This window comes from Raphanus sativus, chromosome 2 (genome assembly GCF_000801105.2).
Source record: "Raphanus sativus cultivar WK10039 chromosome 2, ASM80110v3, whole genome shotgun sequence".
In the NCBI taxonomy this organism is placed as follows: domain Eukaryota; kingdom Viridiplantae; phylum Streptophyta; class Magnoliopsida; order Brassicales; family Brassicaceae; genus Raphanus; species Raphanus sativus.
Genome location: NC_079512.1, coordinates 11,912,378 through 11,935,817, shown reverse-complemented (window position 1 = coordinate 11,935,817; position 23,440 = coordinate 11,912,378). Strand labels below are relative to the sequence as shown.

Sequence of the window (23,440 nt, the reverse complement as noted above, 5' to 3'; positions counted from 1 at the left end):
ACTTTCAAATACAAAACTATAAATCTAATAGCATAAACCACATACCTTTACACCAAACCCTATACCATAACTACTAATCTTCACATTCTAATAATCTAATCCCAAACGTATTCTCAATATATATATATATATATATATATATTATATCATACCCCAAACTATACACTATATACCATACCCTAAACTATACACTAGTATATGTTTTTTTTGTCACAACACTTATATATGTCATACCCTAAATTAATCATACACTCTAAACTCTAACCAAAAAAATTAAATTTCTAATCTTTTATTATTTTTAAAATTTTTAATTTCAAATCTTAAGTCCAATACCCTAACTCTAAACTCTAAATGTATATCTTAAAATTGGTATTTTAAAACATAACTCCAATTTTAGATTTAAATTCTAAAATTAGTTTTTTCAAACTTTAACTTAAAATCACAATCTTTAAACAATAAGTCTATTTTTCATTAACCTTAATTTCAAATTTTCTACAAATATTTTGTGACTTTCTGTATATTAAAAAGAAACAAAATAATAAAAATCTGATTGGTCAAAAAACTGACCACTAAGGTGCAAGTGCGAGGATCACACTTTCTTTTAACCACAGCCAATAGATTAAACTAAATCCAATGGCCAATAATGAACAAACTTAAAATGTGTTTCTTCTAAAAACCAAATCGACATTGTGTTCTCTATCCTTTTTCGATCTTCTTCATCCTTACACAACCACCATCACTATAACCTCTGACGCCGCCATCTCGCCGTCAATGAAGCTATCTCAACCACCATAAGCTCAGCCGCTGCCACCATCATCTTCATCTCGATCTCCTTGTTCTCTACTAAACCTCACCACCAGACTTTGCCTTCGTGTCCACCACAGCTCGTCGTCGTTACAACCACAGCTCCGTCGTCACCACCCTAGCTTCGTCCAGAGGCTACGATGAAGAAATCATTTCACCTCTTCACCACAACGACAGGTAAACTCACTTCCTTTATCTGTTATCTCTGTCTTTTCATCTTCCTATATACTTGTAATCGAATTTTTGTTTTGTTTACAGATCTAAGAAGGAACAGGGAAGGAGAAGAAGTTGTGTTACAGAGCAGCGTATCCGCTTTAAGGAGATATCTTTCGGAGTCGGAACGAGCCGGAGTCGGAACGAGGGAGTGGAGTCGGACCTGTGTTGGATTCTGTAGGAGAGATGTTGACACGGGAAGGAGAATTGGTGGAGGAGTTTGTGATGCTGGATAATGGAAGCGTGTTTGAAAAGCGTTGACGGTGGAGGATCCAGAAGGTGGCGGCGAGGTGGAGCTCTGCGAAGATTAGGGATATTAGGTTTTTTTTTTTGGTTTACAATTAAACCAAAATTTGTTTTTTTAATGTTTTTTTGTTTAATGTGTAAACTGATTTAATTGTAAACTGATTATTATTAATGAATAGATTTTAAATTTATTTTCTAAATTGATTTTTGATCTAATTTGAATCATTTATTTAAATTAAATTAGTTTTTAATCAATTAATTAATTTTAAATCAATTAATTTATTTAATTATAATATTATAATATTATAAATATTAATTATTGCATTCAAACTAACGCTATTGTTATAAACTTAATAATAGCACAACCGAAAACCGCTATTAAAAGGGTCGGACCTATTATAACGGGCGATGTCAGAGCGTCCAAGGAAGCGCTATTAAAAATGAATCATAGCGCTTTTCGTCCGCTATTACTACCCATATTTCCTGTAGTGAATCGTCCTCCTTATCGATCACCCCCTTCTAGGGCAAGAATCTGTAGATTCTTCATACTCATGTGCTCAAGACGTCTATGCCACAAGACTGTCTCATCCATAGATGGTTTCTTTCTGCCACTGCTATATATTCCACCTGATGCAGTTTCTCCATCTAACAGGTACAATGACTGAGACACAGTTCCTTGAAGAGCTAGCTTACCATGCTTGTAAAACTTAGTCTTCCCACGTCTGCCACTATGCTCCAAGCTTAATAAACCGAGATTCCAGTGTCTTAACCGAGCCTCCATAAGCTTTGTTGATTGTACCAATCCATTGCACTCCTACCGCGCAATCATTACCAAGAAGTACTTTCCTTGAAGTCAGCTCTTGAACCATGTGAACAATCCCTCCTACACGTCCTGTAGTAAGAACATCTAGAACCAATCACCTACTTATCATGACGCTGCGTATATCTTACCGATAGTGCATCACCCTCTGGACCAGGATCTATCACACCCACTACTTCAGCTTCTTTGTCATACTTCTTCTTTGTAACATAACAGTTATTCCCAGTGTTCCTCTGCTTCTCGCAGAACCAGCAGGTAATTCTAGACCCTGAGCTTGATCTAGAACTGATCCTATCAATCCTCACAAGATCTTTTTTCTCAGACTCGCCTCTAGCATAATATCCTTCACCATCATCATGTGAAACCCTAGAGGTTTAAAGATCTTGATCTTTAGACCTTGCAGCACCGTCACCTCTTACAACGACAAAACATCCTTGCCGTACTTAAGCGTTTCCTTGAGAGAGCCGAACTGTGAAGGTAGCAGATTCAAACAACAGAATCGTCCTTGCACCTCCTCTGACACAGTTACATTCACGCTTGATAGGTAAGACACCATCTTCCAGAAGCCATTGATCTTCTCATACTCCGAGTATCAACCATCTTGAAGATATAGAATATGTGATGCAAGTGAATTATATCCAGTAGAGTCTTGGAAAGAAATAACATCTCCAGCATAGACCATGAAGAAGCCGTTGAAGTACACAACTCGTTCTTCCTTAACACATGATCTCCCACACTGAGACTGATCAGATTCATCACCGTCTCTGATCTTCCAAGCCTTCCAGCTTCCTCTTTCACCAACCGCTCCCTGTAAACATCCTCGTCTTCATCCTTCTTCCTAGCTGAGACAGAAGGTGACTCGGACTCTTCTAATACATCCTTTAGACCAAGGACAGACAGATGCACAAGCATCCTCTTCTTCCACAACGAGAAGTCTCCCTTCCCATCGAACCGCTCCACCTCAATCCTTACTTTAGGTATTGAGATTAACACCACCTAAGGCTCTGATACCACTTTGTTGGGAAAACTCACCACACAAACTCGCTGAAGCACTTTCTGATGCACTTGTCGTAGTACGTTAGAAAGTATGAGTTTGTAGATCTATGGAGAACAGAAGAAGAACACGGAATTATAGAAGATAGACACAAGAATTTGATATCCCAGGGTTCACCTAAACGTGGTTACGTCCCTGGGGCCTGGCAATGAGGCAATTCACTATAATCTCAAGTACAAAGACATAGCACCTCTCTCTCTCTCTCACACAAGCCACAAGCCGGCTTGCTTGGTCACTTTTGGACCTTTCGGACCTTGCCCAAGGTTCTAAAGAGAAGAGTACACACGAGCTCCTCTTATATAGTAGGAGTTTATTACATTAATCTAGTTGGATTAGGGCATTCGCCCCTTTCCATAAACCTATTAGGAAATATTCCAAAATACTTGCAACTTCCATAACTCCATGAGAAGTAATATTTCCAGGAACCTATCACCTTCAATAAAGTGATATTTCCTTTTCCTAATATGACGTCCTTGTCTTGGTTTAAGTTATGCGATCTTGTTTGATTTCCATCACCAAATCCTGACGAAGTCCCTGAAGTATTCGCTGACGTAATTCCTGAGGTAGTCTCTGAAGTAGTCTCGAATCCCAACAAACTCCACCTTGATGACATCAAACATGATCCACTACTTAGGTTAAGCAAACTCGTGCTTTACCAGATGAAGTCGATGCTCTCGACCATCCCAAGAAATTTAACAGCTTCCTCAAACTCAGGAACCACCTTGGTTACAATATCAGCAGGATCCCTTGAAGTATTTAACTTCTACACACTTGCATCACCTTGAGCGATATCCTTGATGAAATGCACCTTTCTGCTAACGTGCTTAGCCTTCTCACGGTTCACATTGTTCTTTACTGGAAACAATGAACGTTGAGAGTCACACGATATCACCACCGTGTCTTGCTTGAATCCAAGCTCTTACACTAAGCAACTGTTAACCACATTCCTTCCATGACACCTCCTACCAGCGTCATACACTCTGCTTTAGTCGTTGACAGAGTCACTACAGTTTGTAGTCTTGATCTCCAGCTGATTGTATCACCACCAGCCATGTAAACATAATCCGAGATCAACAATCTTTTGTCCAAAACAGGAAGCAAAGATCCGAATCACAAAATCCTTCAACCATAAACACTTCATTCTTCTCTGAAGCATAGTCTGATCTTGTGTTCCCGTGAAGTATCTCAACTCCCACGCAGTCCAATGAACCATCCTAGGCTTACTCATAAACCTTCTAACCAACCCATATAATAGATCACTCCTTGTACATGGAATATCATCCATTCATCTCTGCTTCATCATCTACTACAGCAGACGCTCTGAAGTGTACACCAACAAGTGTTACAACACTCCTCTTATGAAGTAGACACACGTGATCTTCTCTTCCATCAAGCTGAAATCCTTCTGGTTGTTTCATGTAAATCCATTCTTCAAATACTCCATGAAGAAAAGCCGGTTTACACCAAGTTGCTCAACGTCAAAGTTCTCTGTAGCAGAAAACCTCACAGATACGTGTCTCACGATGGGTGAGAACACATCTTGATAATCAATTCCCTTTCTCTGAGAATATCCCTTTGCAATTTAACCAAGCCTCGAATCCAGGCTTCTCAACACCAGTTGTACCAGATTCCAGTTTAACACATCCACTTGCAGCCAATCGCTTCACGCTTCTCAGACCTTCTCACAAGCTTCCAGGTTTGGTTCTTATCCAGTGAAGTCATCTCTTCACCATATGATTCATCCCATTGACCAATTTATTTTGCTGCTCATCACTCCATGATTGTCTCGAGGTTCTTCAGCACATACATCATCAGCTACATATAGCATAAAACCTGATATATCTTTGGATTCAGAGTACTGTGTAGGTGGCACTGTTCTTCTTCATACTCTGTCCATTCCTAACTGACATCCTTCAAGACTTTCACCTTGCTCAACATCTGCATCAACAGCTATGTCAGCTGTTTCGTCAACAGCTCCACCTGAAGTCTCAACTTCCGGTCTGATGCAGTGTCACCTTGTTCAACATCTACTTCAGCAACTATATCAGCCGTTTCGTCAACAGCTCCACCTGAAGTCTCAACTCCTGGTCTGACGTAGTGTCCTCATCAATAATATAAAACCGTGGATTACAGAATTATAACCACCCTCCTAAAACAAGGACCACCTAAACCAGTGATTCTTCAACCTTCCAGCAAAAAATACTACATACCCATCTTGCACTGCCGTCTGTACCAACGGAACACGCCGCTTAACTCACTTGGTTAAGAAGACTTTCGACAACAAGACCACATGGTACCATTCGCAAGGTCACCTTGAGGGTAACATCCACACCAGACTTGAAGTTACATTTGGAGATCCACACACAAAATCGCATGTACATACCTGAGAGCTTTACATGTATCATGTTTCCCAAAACTCTCACAGAACTCCAAAACTCCAATCGTCCTCCTTATCGATCACCCCCTTCTAGGGCAAGAATCTGTAGATTCTTCATACTCATGTGCTCAAGACGTCTATGCCACAAGACTGTCTCATCCATAGATGGTTTCTTTCTGCCACTGCTATATATTCCACCTGATGCAGTTTCTCCATCTAACAGGTACAATGACTGAGACACAGTTCCTTGAAGAGCTAGCTTACCATGCTTGTAAAACTTAGTCTTCCCACGTCTGCCACTATGCTCCAAGCTTAATAAACCGAGATTCCAGTGTCTTAACCGAGCCTCCATAAGCTTTGTTGATTGTACCAATCCATTGCACTCCTACCGCGCAATCATTACCAAGAAGTACTTTCCTTGAAGTCAGCTCTTGAACCATGTGAAAACAATCCCTCCTACACGTCCTGTAGTAAGAACATCTAGAACCAATCACCCACTTATCATGACGCTGCGTATCTCTTACCGATAGTGCATCACCCTCTGGACCAGGATCTATCACACCCACTACTTCAGCTTCTTTGTCATACTTCTTCTTTGTAACATAACAGTTATTCCTAGTGTTCCTCTGCTTCTCGCAGAACCAGCAGGTAATTCTAGACCCTGAGCTTGATCTAGAACTGATCCTATCAATCCTCACAAGATCTTTTTCTCAGACTCGCCTCTAGCATAATATCCTTCACCATCATCATGTGAAACCCTAGAGGTTTAAAGATCTTGATCTTTAGACCTTGCAGCACCGTCACCTCTTACAACGACAAAACATCCTTGCCGTACTTAAGCGTTTCCTTGAGAGAGCCGAACTGTGAAGGTAGCAGATTCAAACAACAGAATCGTCCTTGCACCTCCTCTGACACAGTTACATTCACGCTTGATAGGTAAGACACCATCTTCCAGAAGCCATTGATCTTCTCATACTCCGAGTATCAACCATCTTGAAGATATAGAATATGTGATGCAAGTGAATTATATCCAGTAGAGTCTTGGAAAGAAATAACATCTCCAGCATAGACCATGAAGAAGCCGTTGAAGTACACAACTCGTTCTTCCTTAACACATGATCTCCCACACTGAGACTGATCAGATTCATCACCGTCTCTGATCTTCCAAGCCTTCCAGCTTCCTCTTTCACCAACCGCTCCCTGTAAACATCCTCGTCTTCATCCTTCTTCCTAGCTGAGACAGAAGGTGACTCGGACTCTTCTAATACATCCTTTAGACCAAGGACAGACAGATGCACAAGCATCCTCTTCTTCCACAACGAGAAGTCTCCCTTCCCATCGAACCGCTCCACCTCAATCCTTACTTTAGGTATTGAGATTAACACCACCTAAGGCTCTGATACCACTTTGTTGGGAAAACTCACCACACAAACTCGCTGAAGCACTTTCTGATGCACTTGTCGTAGTACGTTAGAAAGTATGAGTTTGTAGATCTATGGAGAACAGAAGAAGAACACGGAATTATAGAAGATAGACACAAGAATTTGATATCCCAGGGTTCACCTAAACGTGGTTACGTCCCTGGGGCCTGGCAATGAGGCAATTCACTATAATCTCAAGTACAAAGACATAGCACCTCTCTCTCTCTCACACAAGCCACAAGCCGGCTTGCTTGGTCACTTTTGGACCTTTCGGACCTTGCCCAAGGTTCTAAAGAGAAGAGTACACACGAGCTCCTCTTATATAGTAGGAGTTTATTACATTAATCTAGTTGGATTAGGGCATTCGCCCCTTTCCATAAACCTATTAGGAAATATTCCAAAATACTTGCAACTTCCATAACTCCATGAGAAGTAATATTTCCAGGAACCTATCACCTTCAATAAAGTGATATTTCATTTTCCTAATATGACGTCCTTGTCTTGGTTTAAGTTATGCGATCTTGTTTGATTTCCATCACCAAATCCTGACGAAGTCCCTGAAGTATTCGCTGACGTAATTCCTGAGGTAGTCTCTGAAGTAGTCTCGAATCCCAACAAACTCCACCTTGATGACATCAAACATGATCCACTACTTAGGTTAAGCAAACTCGTGCTTTACCAGATGAAGTCGATGCTCTCGACCATCCCAAGAAATTTAACAGCTTCCTCAAACTCAGGAACCACCTTGGTTACAATATCAGCAGGATCCCTTGAAGTATTTAACTTCTACACACTTGCATCACCTTGAGCGATATCCTTGATGAAATGCACCTTTCTGCTAACGTGCTTAGCCTTCTCACGGTTCACATTGTTCTTTACTGGAAACAATGAACGTTGAGAGTCACACGATATCACCACCGTGTCTTGCTTGAATCCAAGCTCTTACACTAAGCAACTGTTAACCACATTCCTTCCATGACACCTCCTACCAGCGTCATACACTCTGCTTTAGTCGTTGACAGAGTCACTACAGTTTGTAGTCTTGATCTCCAGCTGATTGTATCACCACCAGCCATGTAAACATAATCCGAGATCAACAATCTTTTGTCCAAAACAGGAAGCAAAGATCCGAATCACAAAATCCTTCAACCATAAACACTTCATTCTTCTCTGAAGCATAGTCTGATCTTGTGTTCCCGTGAAGTATCTCAACTCCCACGCAGTCCAATGAACCATCCTAGGCTTACTCATAAACCTTCTAACCAACCCATATAATAGATCACTCCTTGTACATGGAATATCATCCATTCATCTCTGCTTCATCATCTACTACAGCAGACGCTCTGAAGTGTACACCAACAAGTGTTACAACACTCCTCTTATGAAGTAGACACACGTGATCTTCTCTTCCATCAAGCTGAAATCCTTCTGGTTGTTTCATGTAAATCCATTCTTCAAATACTCCATGAAGAAAAGCCGGTTTACACCAAGTTGCTCAACGTCAAAGTTCTCTGTAGCAGAAAACCTCACAGATACGTGTCTCACGATGGGTGAGAACACATCTTGATAATCAATTCCCTTTCTCTGAGAATATCACTTTGCAATTTAACCAAGCCTCGAATCCAGGCTTCTCAACACCAGTTGTACCAGATTCCAGTTTAACACATCCACTTGCAGCCAATCGCTTCACGCTTCTCAGACCTTCTCACAAGCTTCCAGGTTTGGTTCTTATCCAGTGAAGTCATCTCTTCACCATATGATTCATCCCATTGACCAATTTATTTTGCTGCTCATCACTCCATGATTGTCTCGAGGTTCTTCAGCACATACATCATCAGCTACATATAGCATAAAACCTGATATATCTTTGGATTCAGAGTACTGTGTAGGTGGCACTGTTCTTCTTCATACTCTGTCCATTCCTAACTGACATCCTTCAAGACTTTCACCTTGCTCAACATCTGCATCAACAGCTATGTCAGCTGTTTCGTCAACAGCTCCACCTGAAGTCTCAACTCCCGGTCTGATGCAGTGTCACCTTGTTCAACATCTACTTCAGCAACTATATCAGCCGTTTCGTCAACAGCTCCACCTGAAGTCTCAACTCCTGGTCTGACGTAGTGTCCTCATCAATAATATAAAACCGTGGATTACAGTATTATAACCACCCTCCTAAAACAAAGACCACCTAAACCAGTGATTCTTCAACCTTCCAGCAAAAAATACTACATACCCATCTTGCACTGCCGTCTGTACCAACGGAACACGCCGCTTAACTCACTTGGTTAAGAAGACTTTCGACAACAAGACCACATGGTACCATTCGCAAGGTCACCTTGAGGGTAACATCCACACCAGACTTGAAGTTACATTTGGAGATCCACACACAAAACCGCATGTACATACCTGAGAGCTTTACATGTATCATGTTTCCCAAAACTCTCACAGAACTCCAAAACTCCAATCGTCCTCCTTATCGATCACCCCCTTCTAGGGCAAGAATCTGTAGATTCTTCATACTCATGTGCTCAAGACGTCTATGCCACAAGACTGTCTCATCCATAGATGGTTTCTTTCTGCCACTGCTATATATTCCACCTGATGCAGTTTCTCCATCTAGCAGGTACAATGACTGAGACACAGTTCCTTGAAGAGCTAGCTTACCATGCTTGTAAAACTTAGTCTTCCCACGTCTGCCACTATGCTCCAAGCTTAATAAACCGAGATTCCAGTGTCTTAACCGAGCCTCCATAAGCTTTGTTGATTGTACCAATCCATTGCACTCCTACCGCGCAATCATTACCAAGAAGTACTTTCCTTGAAGTCAGCTCTTGAACCATGTGAAAACAATCCCTCCTACACGTCCTGTAGTAAGAACATCTAGAACCAATCACCCACTTATCATGACGCTGCGTATCTCTTACAGATAGTGCATCACCCTCTGGACCAGGATCTATCACACCCACTACTTCAGCTTCTTTGTCATACTTCTTCTTTGTAACATAACAGTTATTCCTAGTGTTCCTCTGCTTCTCGCAGAACCAGCAGGTAATTCTAGACCCTGAGCTTGATCTAGAACTGATCCTATCAATCCTCACAAGATCTTTTTCTCAGACTCGCCTCTAGCATAATATCCTTCACCATCATCATGTGAAACCCTAGAGGTTTAAAGATCTTGATCTTTAGACCTTGCAGCACCGTCACCTCTTACAACGACAAAACATCCTTGCCGTACTTAAGCGTTTCCTTGAGAGAGCCGAACTGTGAAGGTAGCAGATTCAAACAACAGAATCGTCCTTGCACCTCCTCTGACACAGTTACATTCACGCTTGATAGGTAAGACACCATCTTCCAGAAGCCATTGATCTTCTCATACTCCGAGTATCAACCATCTTGAAGATATAGAATATGTGATGCAAGTGAATTATATCCAGTAGAGTCTTGGAAAGAAATAACATCTCCAGCATAGACCATGAAAAAGCCGTTGAAGTACACAACTCGTTCTTCCTTAACACATGATCTCCCACGCTGAGACTGATCAGATTCATCACCGTCTCTGATCTTCCAAGCCTTCCAGCTTCCTCTTTCACCAACCGCTCCCTGTAAACATCCTCGTCTTCATCCTTCTTCCTAGCTGAGACAGAAGGTGACTCGGACTCTTCTAATACATCCTTTAGACCAAGGACAGACAGATGCACAAGCATCCTCTTCTTCCACAACGAGAAGTCTCCCTTCCCATCGAACCGCTCCACCTCAATCCGTACTTTAGGTATTGAGATTAACACCACCTAAGGCTCTGATACCACTTTGTTGGGAAAACTCACCACACAAACTCGCTGAAGCACTTTCTGATGCACTTGTCGTAGTACGTTAGAAAGTATGAGTTTGTAGATCTATGGAGAACAGAAGAAGAACACGGAATTATAGAAGATAGACACAAGAATTTGATATCCCAGGGTTCACCTAAACGTGGTTACGTCCCTGGGGCCTGGCAATGAGGCAATTCACTATAATCTCAAGTACAAAGACATAGCACCTCTCTCTCTCTCTCTCTCACAAGCCACAAGCCGGCTTGCTTGGTCACTTTTGGACTTTTCGGACCTTGCCCAAGGTTCTAAAGAGAAGAGTACACACGAGCTCCTCTTATATAGTAGGAGTTTATTACATTAATCTAGTTGGATTAGGGCATTCGCCCCTTTCCATAAACCTATTAGGAAATATTCCAAAATACTTGCAACTTCCATAACTCCATGAGAAGTAATATTTCCAGGAACCTATCACCTTCAATAAAGTGATATTTCCTTTTCCTAATATGACGTTCTTGTCTTGGTTTAAGTTATGCGATCTTGTTTGATTTCCATCACCAAATCCTGACGAAGTTCTTGAAGTATTCGCTGACGTAATTCCTGGGGTAGTTTCTGAAGTAGTCTCAAATTCCAACAAGTACGAATTTTTTTCCAGAAAAAGCTTTTGATGTGGCGCAAAACGCTCCAAAAAGAGGAAAATGCAACTTTATAGTATTAGAGTTTTTAAACACTCTGCACAAAATTCAGTAAATATCTCTTTTCTGCTGCACATTCACACATGTGCACGTAGTTTGGAAATCTTTATAAGCTCGTGTCGTTACAATAGCTGGAGTTAAATTTAGAAAGATCAAAATACCTGTTACATCAACTGACAAAATACAACTGCATAGGTTTAGAAGAGGAATAAAGTGATGTTTGATTAATATTATAATGTCTAGCGTATTTTTAAAGTAAATAAAAAACCAATTACTCTTTCTTTCAGTTTCATTTTAACTCCCGTTATACAGTAAATTTTTTGTTTCGAAAAAAATTTTACTTTAGAATTTCAGTGCAAAATTTACTCAACTTTCTATGTTATATGTTTCTTTATATTTTTCAATTTATTTTTCTATTAGTTGAAACCTGAGTTATTTATTATAAGATATAGCTAATTTTGGCGTAGCTAAATATATATGTGATGATATTTTATTTTAAAAAAAATAAGTGTTAGTTGTTCAAAAATCTAAAACGATAATTAAAATTATACAGAGAAAATATTGTTTTCTGTACAACACACTTATGTTTAAGAGAAAAATAATTATTTTCTTTTGTGTATTGATTTGTTACTTTTATATTAAAATAATTGAAAAGTGTAGCAATTAGAACATATTTGAACGTGACTATTATGCTAAAAAGTTCAGAAACTAACATGTGATTGTAAAATGTTATTTATTATTTAATTCTAACTAGATTAGCTCGGATTTGTTTTTTTCACTATTGATCTAAAAGTGATTTTAAACTAGCATTGTTTTTTCTTTTTCAAATCTTAACAATTTAGTTTTATGTTTTTATCATTTTTCTTCAGTATGTAGTATTTGTTCGAAATATATAAAAATAAAATGTGTGATTCAATATTATTCTATATTGAAGAAAATTGTGTTCTAATTATGGAAATGTAGTAACGACATGAATTTTTAATTTAAATTGAAAATGAATTTATCTTTTAATGTATTTGTATTATAGTTCTAACCATCAATCTACACATTTTTTCTATATCCTTATTCGATTTATATTTTTGACCCGTTATGTCGAAGCATAAATTTCATTTGTCGACCATTTTGATTAAATTTCTATGAATTTATAACTTCTTATTAGAAAATAAATAGTTTAAAAATTGTTCTATTATAGTATTTGAGTTTCAAGTAGTGTTTTCATATTCAACCTAGATTAGTGGTCGAACCAGTGACATTGCGTCCTATATATAATCTGGTTTGCATTTAAATGAAAATTATTTTTATTAGAAATCCAATAGAACCCATTAAAAATTCATATTTATGCCGTCCGATGTTCCATCAATTTTCATATTAAGACAAAATGTTTTTTTTTTTTTTTTTTTTTTTAAAGGCTTCCATTATATAAATGCATGAGAAAAAAATTACAACAACCCAAGACTCTAGTTAGGAGCAAGTGCCCAATAAAAAACTTATAGATTAGAACCCAAATCCTATTTAGTTAATTACCCAGAAAAGTTAACAGCCCATTAGAAAGAAGGAAGCCCAGTTGAGAAAGATATCATTTTGAAATTAATCAGTCGGTTCGATGGAAACGAAGCAGAGCTGGCGGAGAGAAACAGACGAAGAGGAGAGGCTCCAGTTTATTTTGATCATGCGACGAGTACAAGCTCCAGTTTACCTAACCCACCGCTGCATCATCTGTGAAGATCGTCTAGGGTTTGTCTCCCTGAAACTCTGCAGTTTGTTTCTGATCTGATGGTCAATAATGTAAAACATCCTTTCCACTGATCTAAATTGGTTTGCATGTAGGCGCTGATTCCGTTCATTCCAAGTCCAATAGAGGGTGGCCTGCCATCCAAGAAGTGTCAGTGACCGCGACGAATGAGACTGAGGAAGCGATAGCAACTGATCAACCGAGTCCACCCAGTTGCGAGCAGGGGTGATCCCACATCTTTCCGCCACCAAACTCCACAGGTCAAAAGCGTAGTTGCATTCCCAATAGATATGATCCCTCGACTCACTGTGAAGGTTGCAGAGGAGACAGGTCAGTGGTACTTGGAGGCCCCAAGACAGAAGCCTATCTCGTGTCGGAATTCGGTTTTGCACAACAAGCCAGGCGTGGAAGCTTTGGCGAGGGATGCATCTTGAATTCCAAATTATTTTCGCCCAGTTAACCTCTTCAGTCGATCCTCTCAGGTGATTGTAGACCTCTCTTGTACTGTATTTTTCACTGCACTTCCCATTGATTTTCCAGACATAGAAATCCTCCGCATCATTAAGAGTTACAGTAGTGATGTGGGATAGAACCTGAAGTTGATTCTCTGTTCTTGCTGCAGGGAGGCGCCAATTTCCGTTGCACTGAAGTGATGCTAAGGTAGCATTGAGGGGTATCCCGAGTCTCGTTCTGCCCCCTTCAAGGAAGTCCTGAAGCTTTCCGAAAGGACTCTAGTTATCTATCCAGAACCGCCCATGTTCTCCATTTTGGATGCAAAGGTGTATCATGGGGTAAGCAACACTCTTTAGCTTAAGTAGTTTATTTGCTAGCCATGAGAACTTCTGTGATGGTTTAGTGGTCCAGAAATTAGTTACTGATCCTTTTAATACTACCTCTTTGAACCAGGATACCCACACAGAATGCGGCCGAAAGAAGAGGAGCCATATTAACCGCAGACAGCAGGCTTTGTTCCACAAAATGAGATCCTTGACGCCCAATCCTCCCTCCTCCTTCGGTTTGGTGACTGTTGCCCACGCCACCCTTGCTGAATTATGCGCTTCTAAGTCCCCTTTCCATAAGAACACACTACACATTGAGTTGATCTTCGCCACACAAGCCTTTGGGAGAACGAAAGAAGAGCACCAAAAATTGGTAATCCCCGCTATCACCGTTTTAATTAACAGGAGCCTTCCAGAGAATGACAAAGTTTTTGTTGTCCAGGATGAGAATCGAGATTTGATCTGATGGAGCAGTGGTTCACAGCTTGCAAGGGAGAGTTTTCTCGAGTTGAGCGGCACCCCAAGGTATCTGAAGGGTAAAGTTCCACAGGTCATCCCCGTTGAAGCTTGGATTGTATTAATCTCTGCTTCCGATCGATAAACCTGATGCAAAGAAACTTGTTTTCTTCATGCTGACAGCCAAACCCGAGCGCTCTTCAAACTCTCTCAAGACTTGAAGCACGCATTGCACTGACTCAATGTTGCCCTCAATGAAGATTAGTAGGTCATCTGCAAAGGAAAGGTGAGTAAGTTTGATTTGCTTACAGTTGGAATGATATCTGAACCGGGAATTAGTAGCAACGGCATTGAGCATATGGGATAGGCAGTTCATAGCTATGACGAATAGGTAGGGGGATAAGGGATCCCCTTGCCTAAGGCCTCTAGTTCCCTTGAAGTAACCGTTTACTGTTCCGTTATAACCCACCATGAAACTCGTTTTGCAGACGCAGGAACTAAGCCAATGAAGCATCTGATCTGGGATTCCCAAGCCATGAAGACAGGAGAAGAGGAAGTCCCACGACAGAGTGTCAAAGGCCTTTGCTATGTCCACCTTGATGGTGATCTTCTTCGTCCCCTTGTTTTTATGATAACCATTTATTAACTCACTGGCTAGGATAGTGTTTTCAAGTAGTAATCTCCCCTGAACAAAGGCTGTTTGGCTCGGTAGGATTAGCTTAGGCAGGATGGACTTGAGTCTTTTAACCAACAATCTTGATATAACTTTGTAGATGGTGTTTAAGCAGGAGATTGGTCTGAAGTCCGTTATTTTGGAAGCGCCTGGAAACTTGGGCACTAGGGTGAGGATCGTTGCATTAGCTGTAGCGGGCAGGAAACCAGTATAGAAGAAGTGAGAGATCGAGGTGATGACTTCCTCTCCTACACTGCTCCAAGCCGCTTTGAAAAAAGCCGAGGTCAGCCCATCAGGCCCTGGTGCCTTATTCGGGTTAAGCTTAAATAACATTGACTTGATTTCCTCAGGAGATGGGATGAGCAGCAGTTGAGAAGCTTGAAGTGGCGTTACGGACAAGTTGATGAGCTCTTGGAACCAGACCGAGGAAGATGGGATTACCACAGCAGTTGAAGTAAGACCTAATACAGCAGTAAAGTAAGAGACAGCATGATCGCTAATCTCCATCGGGTCCGTTAGCCATATTCCAGTATCAGTGAGGAAGGCTCGAATCGCGTTGTAGCTGGCTCGGAATTGACAGATTCTAAAGAAGTAAGCAGTATTGAGATCACCCTCCCTTAGCCAATTGATTCTGGACTTTTGTCTAAAGTATAGTTCCTCTATTTCTCTTAGGAAATTCCATTTCTGGTGTAGGTCTCTCTACTCTTGAAAATTTCCTGGAGTCGGATCAGCGAGCGCTTGTACCTGCACAATTTGAAGCAACCTGTGAGTTTCACTAACCCTCTCCTGAATTTTAGAGTAGTTTTCTTTATTTAAATTTTTGACAAGAGATAACACAAATGATTGCAGCCACATGCAGGATGATAAACTCCCCACCAGAGAAAGCAAATTTAAAGGCCTATCTTCTTCTTCTTCTTTGATATCCCGTAGCTATAGCTTGAAAGTCAAACAAACCAATGGCTATCTCAAAAGCTTTTCCATTGCTTCTCGTCTTGTTCCTAGTCCTCAACTTAACATTCTCGTTCTGTCATGCCGTTAAGCAATGCCCTCCTTCCACAAAACAATCATCCATGAAATGTCCAAGAGACACGGTCAAGTTTGGAGTGTGTGGGAGCTGGTTAGGTCTAGTTCATGAGGTCATCGGTACACCACCGAGCCAGGAATGTTGCTCACTTGTCAAAGGTTTGGCTGATCTTGAAGCTGCACTTTGTCTTTGCACTGCCCTTAAAACCAGCCTACTCGGAGTCGCTCCGGTTAAACTTCCTGTTGCTCTCACTTTGCTTCTCAACTCTTGTGGCAAGACTCTTCCTCAGGGATTCGTCTGTTGATCTTGAACCAATTGTTATCTTGTTAAAGAATTGTTTCTTTTTTTCTTTGATTGTATTTCATATTCCTGTTTTTCTTACTGAACATTTATGCAACATTAATTTTCTATATCAAAATCTTTTTATATAAATTTTTCTTCTTGAATTCTTTACATTCGGAAATCTAGTTGAATTGTGAGGTTGCGAAGACAAACTTAAATTGAAACCTAAAATTAACAATCATTGATAGGTAAATTAAATGTATTTCAAAATGTTAGTTTCATTCTAAACCTAACGATCAAGCATTTTGTTATTATTATTTTTAAGTTAAAAGTAATACACTTAAAGGTATGTCCGTTTGTTGAGAGTAGAGGATTGTACCATGGAATATCTTATTGACACAAATGGAAAATTGTGAGATGATGGTTCTAGTTGGGTCTGGGATGCCATCTTCTAGTTGGTTGATTTCACCACTGATGTGATGCGTTAAAGATGGCCGTGATTTGTTAACAAAGATGAGTTTAGTTAAATTTGCAAAAGAGTAGTTGTATGCTGGTTAGTAATGTTCACTTTTATTTTTAGTAGTGAATATGCAATTGCCTGTTTTATAGATTCATGATAAGCTTATTTACTTTGTTTTGTTTATGGGGGGCTATATAGCTGTGTTTTACCTTGTGTGTGGAATCACTCCTTATATCCAGTCTCCTTAGGAGCAAAAGTCTTCAGCCATGGTTTCCTATAACCCTAGTTTCGTGAGATTTACTCGTTACATGCCTCATTAAAAACTGAAGCTTACCACAGATGGCTTTGCCTTTTGATTATAAAGAAGATTACATTTAACTGAAAATAATGACTGAAAACCGCATAACATATATGTTCATTTACTCCCGTGGAAGTCTTATATTAATAAGTAACATGCAACTTTTCTTATTCTCATTTTAAATTGTTTCTTTTTCTTTCTAAAACATAGATTGGTTGTAAGCCATGTTCAAAAAGGTGAGTAGCCGTTGTTGTGGCCGGAAAGTTTTGTGTGAGGATGGATTTTAAAACTCATGTCTTGTTGATTTGTCAATTCATCTCAAATTTCAATATAGTATAATAGAGTGAAGTGTGGAGAACTTGTCTGCATATGCTTGTGTTTGTGTTGTATGATCACAAAAATCGATTTTCTTACAAAATATTCTTGATGACTGATGTTTCTTAATCATAGGTCATGCATCTAAAAAATTAGGTGCTTTCTATGTGAATTCAGTACCGCTTGCATTTGGAAAGAAAAATAGAATATGCTGTTATATGATGTTATCGGCCTGGAGTCAATATGTGAGAATGCATACTCTCTGCTTCTGAATTTCTGAATGTAAGAGCATGTGCAACGGTGGACTCGTGGTTAGAGTCTTTAGGATTAATAAAGTAATTTTTTTTTTTAAATAGTTAAGGATTTTTATAACAAAAGTGTGTGCAATAGTATTACTTAATTAGGAGTTCTTAAGTGTTGATGATACAAAAGAAGCTAATTAGTTCACTCTTGATATGTCTATATATTCCTAACTATTGGACACACTTGCCATTACAACAGAAGCTAATTAGTTCTAACAAAATCAAAAGAGAAAGCTTCCAAAATCAAGAGTACTCACGTTCTTCATCTGCAGTTGCGTCTCTGTAACTTAATCCATTTATCAGCTGCTCCGGAGATGGTTTCTTGCTTCGCGGTAGCTGTGGAAGGTGCTGCTTTCTCTTTGCGATCTTCCGAATCGCCTGACCAGCTACCGTTGTTAGAGACAGAATCACAGTCGGCTCCGGTTGAATCCGAGTCATCAATGTTTCTGAAACGACCATTGTTGTGAAGCGATGAGGGACCGGTTAACTCAACGGTCTCCAAAAGAAGATTGTAAGCACCACCAGTAGTTTCACCTATGCTTGGTGCCTTGTGTGAATCATTCACAACCTTCTTGTCTCTTGGTTTAGTCTTGGATACGGTTGACATCTTCTCAAAAACAGAGTTACCCTGCAAATTTTCACACAAACGAGTAGTTAAATAACCATGAGAGCAATCTATTTGCAGCAACCGAGAGATCTATAGAAGATTGAGTCATCATGAAGAAACCAATTGCGCAATAGGAAAGGGAGAAAGATTCAATACCATTTGGAAGGAGAGAGCATTCAGCTGCTTTGGTCTGTTCAGTGTCAAATTGAACAAAAAGAAAGATAGAGAGAGAGAGACAGGTCAAGGAGTCTCTCGGATTGGCATCGTCTAAAGACTCTTCCTTTTCACTACTCTGTTCCATAGCCGCAACGTTCTCAACAATCTCAACATCAATCACTTCTGTATAGCCCAAAGGAGGCAAATTCTTCCTTTCGAAGCTGCTACGACTCTGTTTCGGCTGACACAAACCTTAGCTTCCAATAGCTCACTCAGCTTTGAACGCAAAGAATCTCGTCGAGTCTTTAGAGACTTTAACAAAGTATTATACTCAATCATTCCTGCTTCTTCCTCTGTAACCAAACACACACACAGGAAAATTTTATAAAACGAAAGGCGACGAGGTCCGTCGGGCGATTAGATGATGGAGAAGAAGACTCACCGGATCGGAGGCGACGAGGCGGCAATTCGATCGGAAACTCAAAAGCTTGGCGAGAACCCAGACGATCTTCATCTCCTCGACATCGAACTCTTTGTTCCTTTCATCAGCGACCAATACTTTCCCCACCAATGGCAACATGCCACCTGCACTAAGGATCGAGTCCTTCAAACCCCTATTTACGGACTGATCCGTGATAATCTTAGCCCAAATATTAATATTATATTTCAAAAATCCTAAGGATTTGGGCTATGGACTCCTCTTGAACCTCTGTTGCAGATGGTCTAAGGAGACTGAATACTATAAAATATTTAGTATGTAGACACGGGAGAGTCCTGAAATGTAAATTAGAAAATATACACTTGTTTGAAATTACTTTGTTTAAGAACTTTGATACTAAAATTTACTTTATGTAAGGAGAGTCTAGAATCTGAACGCTTAGTATATCAAACAATGTTTTTCTTTTCTCCACCACCAAAGAAAACAAAAACAGAGTTCGGTCTCGGAATCACAACCCCTCCAGCCTCGACAAATAATGCAGGAGGTGAAAATAATTTAATAGTTACTTCTGTTATGAGACCTCAAATGTCCAATCACAACCTTCTTAGAATTTTGCGCTCTCCTTTTTTATCCAACCACCCTCTTTTTTCATTGATCTTCATCGTATTTCTTAGCCTTCTAGTTTTCTTTGACTTCTTACCATCACTCTTGTCTTTAACAACCAGAACCACAACCTACTCCGCTGCAACAGCTGATGTTTTTTTAAAACAATCACTCTTCATAGATGAATCTGATACAAACAGATACTTGTGACAAATCAAATCTACATTGCATTTCAAAAATTGACATTTGAAGATTATTCACAGGAATAATGCTAATGAGAAGACCAAATGGATAAACACTTAAGCAAAGTCGTAAAATTTCAAAAAATAAACGATCAAAAATAGAAATAAAATCTCAACTCACGATTAAAGAAAGATGGCATTCTTTACCTTTAAAAATTTCTGATGAGCATTATTTTAGATAAAACTTTAATTCAAGCTCTTGGTTCCGTCAGCCGTGGCCAATGCTCCCGCTTACTCACTGATAACATCCATTATTTCTTCCTGCTGCTCTTCTCCATCAAAAAGATCTAAATCAAGATTTTTAAACAATCAGTTTGAGGAAATTATGCATTACAAAACAGGCCGGGGAGGTCATGTAAACTTACCATTCTCCCAACATTCATGAGAAGAGGAGACTCACAGAGACGGATGAATAGCTGCTTATTGGAAAACCTTCTCTCTCTCTCTCTCTCTCTCTCTCTCTCTCTCTCTCTCTCTCTCATGGACCATAAGTCTACAAAAACACAGATTTCTACGAATAAATCAACCACAAGTTCTTGTTTTCATGTTTCATGTTATAAAGAAACAAAATTTTCAGTGGTTTTGAATGAGAGTTAAAAAGAAACAAAGACCATGTAGCATGTACCAGACATAGTAAGAAATACAGAAAGCTTTTATTTCTTACAACTATATTTGGTTGAGAGTGATTCTTGAGAAGCTTCAGTTCCTCATCCAGCTCCTGAATATGAGTTTCAATAAGCCAACGTAGAAAAGTCAAGAAGCAATCAGCTGATTGTAGAGAAAGAACCAACTAAGATCATGTGATGCAGGGGCGGATGGACGTTGTTGACTACGGGGGCACGTGCCCCCTACTACTTTAAAAAAAAAATTGTATATAATAATAGTTATGTATATATAAAATTGAAGGATAAGTAAGAATTGTAGAACACAATTATTATATGTACATAAGTCTAATGTAGCCCAAGATAAGTTTAGTTTTAAAAAACCCAATCAAAACTAAAAAAAGTTAATAATGGAAGTTTTTAATTTTAATCTAGTATCACGACACTAACTATGGGCGGATACTTTTTTCGATATCCGAAGCCACACCCGAACCCGATCCAAAAAATCTGAATCGAAATTCGAATCGAAGTATCAAAATATCCTAACTCGTATTGATTCAAGAGAGATTGGATATCCGAATTCGAACGAGTAATATCCGAACCCGAATGGATATCCGAAAATATCCAAACATATGTATATTTAACCTTATATTTCTAGTTTACTCCTTTCATTTTATTCAAAATATTTTTATTAACGTTATACATAGTTTAAGTGTATATAATATACATGTTAAGCTTTTGTTTTGTGCATTAGCAAAAATTGTATCTAAAGTTCTAAAATAATAATCAAATTAATGTTTTTTATTTTTTAAATTATATCTCCAAATCTATTAATCATTTAATCTATTAAAAATTAAAATGAAAAATAAGTTAAATTGTATCTGAAGATGATTTGTCTTCTCCAAACAACAACACGTTGAAGTTGATTTGGAGAATTTACCTAGTGATCCTGGAGATAGGAAAAGGATATAACCGAATTTCCTTTAAATCAGAGAGATGAGGTAAGACGCAAATATCTTATGAGAGATCTTTGTCAACCTCGTGGTCATGAATTTCCTAAAACATTGTTTAAAAGTAAACTGAGACAATTCAATCTCGCTTGATTTGATCTCTATAACGATTAGTTAGAATATAGTAAAAAAGGATAAAGCGTTTTGTTTGGTCTGCTACTTGTTTAGAGATTACACTGAAAACAAATGTGGAAGATGTTTTTCAGTGATGAAAATCGTGAAGACTAGTTTGCGGAACCGGATAAGTGATCAGTTTTTAAATGATTATGTTATTTGTTTTTGTTGAAAAAAAAATTGTTTGAGAAAATAACAAACGAAGTAGTAGTGAAAAGATTCTAGAATAATGAATCTTGTAGAATAAATTTGTAAGATACTTTTAGTTATGAAACTTTTTTTTCTTTTATATGAGTTAATTATTCTATTGAGGTGCCCCCGATTAATTATGGTTCTGGATCCGCCACTGATGTGATGAAAGAGATGTTCCATTTATTAGCAAACCTGATTTTTTTTCCCTTGGAGGCAATGCAATAAGAACCTGAAAAGAACAACTAAAATCAATTTAAATAAACAATAACAATCGTTAGAGTGAAAACCGAAACAAAAAGTAGAATCATCAACGAATTAAGATGATGGGTTTTACTACATATTTAGAACGAAACAACTTGGTAAGTTTATTGATTATCAAAATCTAGAAATAAAACTTGAAAAAGGTAAATAAAGATAGACTTGCATAGAATGATAACAGTTCTGAAAATCCAAAAGATAGTTAACTAATTAACATGTTTATCTGCGAGAAGCTCTTGGTATCGAGATTAATAGCAATTGAACAGGAAAGATTAGTTTAAAAACGTAATAAACCCAGTGAGGGATGAGTCGCCGGACAACCTCTTCAGAAAACGGCAAAGATGCATATTGTCAATGTAAATTAGGAAGACACAATCGAGGCTAGCCATGACGGAAAAGTAAGAACTGCAGCGAACTTGGTTTGGGGTAGTGGGGGTTTGTGTGTATGGTCCTAAATTTGTAGCAAGTGTTTGATAAATCATGAAACATCTGGATTTGAAGGATGAAGAATCACCGAGATGTGGAACGAAACACTGAAGAAGAGTTTAAATATCATTGATTGATTAGAAGTGGCTAAGGTAACGCGAAACTCACAAAACTCAGAGACCGGAGAAGACGAAGTGAAAGAGTCAGGGTGGGGATGGGGATAGAGATGAGCCGAATTATAATTTTTACAAAGCCCAACCGATATGTCCTTCCTAAGAGCATCTCCAATGTATTACTCCAAATTTTACTCCAAAATGATGCAACTCCAAAATGGAGTAAGGTTTTACTCCAATGTATTACTCCATTTTTTACTTCAAAAATAGTTAATAATTGTTAGTAATATCTTATACTTATAAAAGTTTACCAATTAACCCCAACTATTTTATGTTTGCAAAAATGCCTTAAAATATAATTTATTTAAATTAAATATTTATTATTAAAAGGTACAAAAATCATAAAAATAGAATAAAACATAATATATAAGTTGGTTCAATAATAAGTATTAGAATATTCTTCCCACAAATGATCAACTAATGCATTTCGTAATTAAAAAATGAGCTTCTTTATTTTTGATATTCCTAAATCGAGCAAGCAAATTTTGAAGCCGGACATTTAAATCACTTATTTTATGTTATTTTTATTTTATATTATTTATGTTGTTTAATTATGTTATGCATTTTATGTCAAATTATTAAATAATAAAATATCTTATTTTTCATGTTATTTTTTCATTTTAAAATATTATTTAAGTAAGAAATAAGAACATTAAAGATTTAAAGGACCATTTTATAAATTAAAAAAGTTCAACTCCAAAATGGAGTAATGTGTAAGATTACTCCATAAATAGAGTAACCCTAGCCATTACTCCATTTTGGAGTTGAAAATAGGGTGGGGTTGGAGAGGATTTTACTCCAAAATGATGTTTGGAGTAGAAAATTGAGTAGGGTTGGAGATGCCCTAACTCAGCGTATATG

The 23,440-nt window shown here is 38.5% G+C and overlaps 1 protein-coding gene and 1 long non-coding RNA gene across 3 annotated transcripts; one reads left to right on the top strand and one right to left on the bottom strand.

Annotated features, from left to right (window-relative positions):
* The first annotated feature begins 15,910 nt into the window (after positions 1-15,910).
* On the top strand, positions 15,911-16,510 carry LOC108840312 (putative lipid-binding protein At4g00165). Its single transcript, XM_018613146.2, has one exon. The coding sequence runs from the start codon at positions 16,033-16,035 to the stop codon at positions 16,402-16,404; it is 372 nt and encodes a 123-aa protein (XP_018468648.1). The 5' UTR covers positions 15,911-16,032; the 3' UTR covers positions 16,405-16,510.
* Positions 16,511-17,876: 1,366 nt separating this feature from the next.
* Positions 17,877-22,653, bottom strand: LOC108839656 (uncharacterized). 2 transcript variants are annotated; one of them, XR_008941161.1, is made up of 6 exons: positions 22,302-22,653; positions 20,170-21,964; positions 19,952-20,091; positions 18,963-19,749; positions 18,521-18,873; positions 17,877-18,385 (listed from the first exon to the last, which is right to left on the bottom strand). It is a non-coding gene; the product is annotated as an uncharacterized LOC108839656 (long non-coding RNA). The 2 variants fall into 2 exon arrangements; XR_008941163.1 differs by having other exon boundaries at positions 20,170-21,951.
* Between the last annotated feature and the right edge of the window lie 787 nt (positions 22,654-23,440).